The 4,326-nt window shown below is 36.4% G+C and overlaps 1 protein-coding gene across 1 annotated transcript; it reads right to left on the bottom strand.

Moving 5' to 3' along the window:
* On the bottom strand, nucleotides 1-3,733 carry LOC122645153 (probable LRR receptor-like serine/threonine-protein kinase At3g47570). Its single transcript, XM_043838490.1, has 3 exons — nucleotides 2,998-3,733; nucleotides 1,015-2,034; nucleotides 1-428 (listed from the first exon to the last, which is right to left on the bottom strand). The coding sequence occupies exons 1-3, from the start codon at nucleotides 3,731-3,733 to the stop codon at nucleotides 40-42; spliced, it is 2,145 nt and encodes a 714-aa protein (XP_043694425.1). The 3' UTR covers nucleotides 1-39.
* Nucleotides 3,734-4,326: the final 593 nt, after the last annotated feature.

The following is a 4,326-nucleotide window of genomic DNA, read 5'->3' as shown; positions in this document are numbered from 1 at the left end:
CTAATCAGGCAGAGTTGCTCTATTTGATGGATTCTTGCTTCAAGAAAATTTCCTTTTGATTAAATGTAGTCCCCTCACAACATCATTCATGTTCATACGTTCTCTTGGTGATTCCATAGAGCACTGGACTGCAATTTCAATTATTGGCGTTATGCAATCTTGCAATTGATCTGTCCTATGACTAGGACCTTCAATCCTATTGGTAGCAACCACTTCAATTTCTTCACTTTGTTCTTCCTTGGGTAAGAGTGTTGGATCTAAAATTTGCATCACATGTACGGGTAAAGCTGCTTTTGCAAAATTATGGAGATTTAAGTTATCTGTAAACATCTGATCTGTTGGTCTTTTTCCAGTGAACATCTCCAATAAAAGGATCCCATAGCTAAACACATCCCCTTGTATAGTTGCCTTTCCACCAATTCCATATTCTGAAATTTAGAACCTCTAGTTGTTAGTACAATAATAAGAGATTTGCATATATTTTTCTTTATACAATAGAAATTATGGTACGAGATATGAAAACTGTGAACACGTTATTCAAAAGTAGCAAGTTACATTGTCATTTCTTCAATTTGGAAACCATGGTTCTTTTGATAATGTTAAAAAGTATCCAATCTAAATTCGATCTAATTAGATACCAAGGTCCAATGTGTTCGTAGTATAATGAATTCCAAATAGAAATGAACATGAATAAAACCATAATAATAATAAATTAAAAAAAAAAAAAAAAAAAAACTAGAATAAGATCATGATCCACCCTAATTAAGATAGAAAACTGTGTTTATATATTCAATCAACTATTAAGAACAATATCTGAATATCCAATACTAGTTGGATTGAAGTATTCATCTAACAAACATGATCTTTAGATTTGGACCATTTATCTAAATCATTATTTGGGTCATGTTTAATAGCCTACAAAACGATTTTAATTAGAATAGATAGAAACAATGGAATACAAATTAAATGAATTGATTGATAATTGAAAATAAAATTGTATTGTTTATTTGTTACCTGGAGCAGCATAGCCAATAGATCCTTTTATCCCAATGGTACTAGTTTGAGTCTGGGATGAATTGTCATCAGGTTCTAACAGCAGCCTTGCCAAACCAAAATCACTGACATGTGCAGTCATATCTCTGTCAAGTAGAACATTGCTTGGCTTCAAATCACAATGAACAATTGCCGTAAAACTGTTACAATGAAGGTAATCCAAAGCAGAAGCCACATCAATTGCGATGTTTAATCTTTGAAGAAGGTTTAAATTTCTTAAATGATTATGTTCCTCCACCGGCAGATGCAACCAATCATCTAGACTCCCATTGGGCATGAACTCATAAACAAGGGCTTTGAAATCATTGCCTTTTGAATCAATACTTGAACATGAAGTTAAATTCTTGACAAGATTTCGATGCCGAATGTTTCTTAATGCTTTGCATTCAGTCATAAAGCTCTTGTAGACGCTTGGATTTTGAAGGCTGAGTACCTTGATTGCAACAATGGTTTCATCTTGATCAATGATCCCTTTGTATACAGAGCCAAAACTACCGGAACCTATGACATTAGCTGAAGAAAATTCTCCAGTAGCTTGGAAGAGATCTCTGTAAGAAAGCCTTAAGAACCGTTCACCGATTAATGGTGTGGATGGAGGTTTACTTTTTGATCTTCTTCTCCAATAGAGAGTAAGACAGGAAGATATCAAAAGAAAACCAAGCACCAAACCGATTATCGCTAAAACTATTCTAAAAGTATTGGACTTTTCTCGTTTCATAGATATAGGGTTTGTGCATGCAGGCAGATGTAACTCCGTAATTCCACCACAAAGCTTATCATTTCCATTCATAAAAATTGCACTTGCATTTCCAAAGATCCCTTTTGTTGGTACCTCCCCTTCAAGATTATTGAAGGACAAATTCAGACTCTGCAATGCTAAAAGCTTTTCTAGATCCTTCGGGATTTGCCCTGATAAGTTGTTGAGTGAGAGATCTAAATCTCGAAGCCCCTTCAAAAGAGTCAGAGATTGAGGAATGGTTCCTTCAAAAAAATTACCCCCCATATAAAGATGTTCCAAACTATTACAATCACCAATGGTGTAGGGGATTTCTCCAGACAATCTGTTTTTGGAGATACCTATTGTAAAAAGACTCTTCAAGTTACCGATTTCAATTGGTAGGGAACCGACCAAAGAATTAGAAGAGAAGTCGAGAGATATTGATAAGGAGGAAATAAGGAAGAGTTGTTTAGGTACTGGGCCTTGGAGGCTATTATTATAGAGGGTCAGGATCTGTAAATGTTGACAATTTCCAATGTTGGAAGGAATGCTTCCATTCTAGCTGTTTGCTTCTAAATGGAGTTCATACAAAAGAGTGAGATTGCCTATAGAGGAAGGTATCTGACCTGAAAGTCTATTTCTACCCAAGAATAATCTTTGTAGCTTCGGAAGCTTCCCTACGATAGACGGAATATTACCTTCAAGAAAGTTCCCCTCCAAGCCCAACGCGGTCAAGGTGAAGAGATTCTCAATCCCAACAGGAATGGTTCCATGTATTTGATTCTCTCCCAAAAAAAATTGTAAGAGCTGTGTTGAGAGATTGGCTTTAAAGTTGGGAATGGGACCCTTAAAACCATTACTTTGTAGTTCCAAAATTTCTAAAGTCGTGCAATTGACCAAAGAATTTACAAAATCTAAATCATCAGCTTCCCTTGATCCAAATTGATTTCTACCAATTTTGAACTGTTGAAGGTTTTGAAGATTTCCTAAGTTGTTAGGGACGGGTCCAACAAAACTGTTTTCCCCAAGATTAATTATTTCGAATGTTGAAATATTGGAGATGGAATTTGGAATTCTCCCTGTGAAAAGGTTCCGTCCAATTAGTAGGATTTTGAGATTTGGAAGAGTGAGGCCTATGTCTTGTGGAAGGCTCCCATGCAGTTGGTTGTATGTAAGGGAAATAATTTCAAAAGATGAGTGATTGTATAGTGAGAGAGGAAACATACCAGATAGGTTGTTTAGGGCAAGTGTTAGATAGTATAAGTTAGTTAGCTGACCAAAGGATTCTGGAATGCTCCCCAGCAGTTCATTCCCACTCAAAGAGATAATTTGGACGGAGGAAATATTCCCAAAAGAAGCTGGTATTTCTCCTGTTAAATCATTATAATTAATAGAAATTTCCTCCAGCTTTGACAAAGATGTAAATAGTTCAACCGGAATCTTCCCAACAAGATTGTTATTGGAGAAGTAAATCTCTCTTAGACGAGTGCAATTGGCCAAGCTGGTAGGAAGTTCGCCTTCCAAAGTGTTGTTTTCAAAAAGAATAGATTGTAGTCGAATTAGATTACCGATTTCATGGGGGATTTTGCCATGGAAACTATTGTTCATGATGTTGAGGACATGAAGAAAAGTGAGATTCCCAATGGAAGGAGATATGTTACCTCCCAAGCCCATCCCTTGTAAATCCAAGCCGATGACCCGTTGTCGATGACGATGGCCACAAGTGATCCCAAACCAGTTACAGAAATGGATGGAATCGTTCCAAGAACTTAGTGCTCCATACGGATCATAATAAATTTGTTTCTTGAAATCCAGCAAAGCAAATCGATCTGTCTCGTTCTTCCCTACCTTGATCATCCTTGTACCATCTATGACTGATTCCACTGGCCTCATCATCAAAGAGTTGCTCTCAAAGAGGAGGAGAATATTGAAAACTAAAAAAAGCTGAAGAAGTGTAGCCATCATCAAAATCAAATTTTGAGACGTAAATGCAGAAACCGTCGTATATGCAAGTAAGAGAGCTACTAGATATGTTATTGTCTTTGAGAGAATTGAAGTATCCAACTATTTAAAGGATTAGTGCTAAGAAAGAAAAAAAATAAATAAAAGCTTGACCTTAAAAGTAAGTCTTTCATCTCTTATATTTATTACTTATTAGACCATTAGTCACGGTGAGTCTCAAGTCAGTCCATGAGACCAGTCTTTATTTAGGATAGCCCAGAATCGGAATAAACCTGATCTTATCCCTATATAGTTTCAAATAGAATCGGCCTGATCGAGCTGAATCGGTTAGAATCAATCAGAATCGACATCGACCTTGGCAGATTTGGATCTGATTTTTAAATCCTTAGGTTCCACTGGGACTTAACACCCCTAGGAGACCCACACAGTTACTTACCTCAAATTCGTTTGTGTGATTTTGTTCTGGTAGAATGGTCTCTCACGTGACTTTCTTTTTTTATAGAATAGGACCCACATGATTACTTACGTCAAGTTGGTTTCACAAATTGACGCTGCTTTTTTATGTAAGTTTTCTTTTTTACGAAGAAGGACCC

The sequence above is a fragment of the Telopea speciosissima genome, chromosome 11 (genome assembly GCF_018873765.1).
Source record: "Telopea speciosissima isolate NSW1024214 ecotype Mountain lineage chromosome 11, Tspe_v1, whole genome shotgun sequence".
In the NCBI taxonomy this organism is placed as follows: domain Eukaryota; kingdom Viridiplantae; phylum Streptophyta; class Magnoliopsida; order Proteales; family Proteaceae; genus Telopea; species Telopea speciosissima.
This window is presented reverse-complemented; position numbering and strand designations above follow the sequence as displayed.

What these genes read in the sequence shown, in the direction of transcription:
- LOC122645153 (XM_043838490.1), bottom strand. Translation starts at nt 3,733, where the DNA reads ATGGCTACACTTCTTCAGCTTTTTTTAGTTTTCAATATTCTCCTCCTC. An exon ending in TGCCCTAAACAACCTATCTG is followed by an intron (nt 2,035 to 2,997) that starts GTATGTTTCCTC and finishes ATTTTTTTGAAG; the next exon opens with GAACCATTCCTCAATCTCTG. An exon ending in TATTGGCTATGCTGCTCCAG is followed by an intron (nt 429 to 1,014) that starts GTAACAAATAAA and finishes TCTAAATTTCAG; the next exon opens with AATATGGAATTGGTGGAAAG.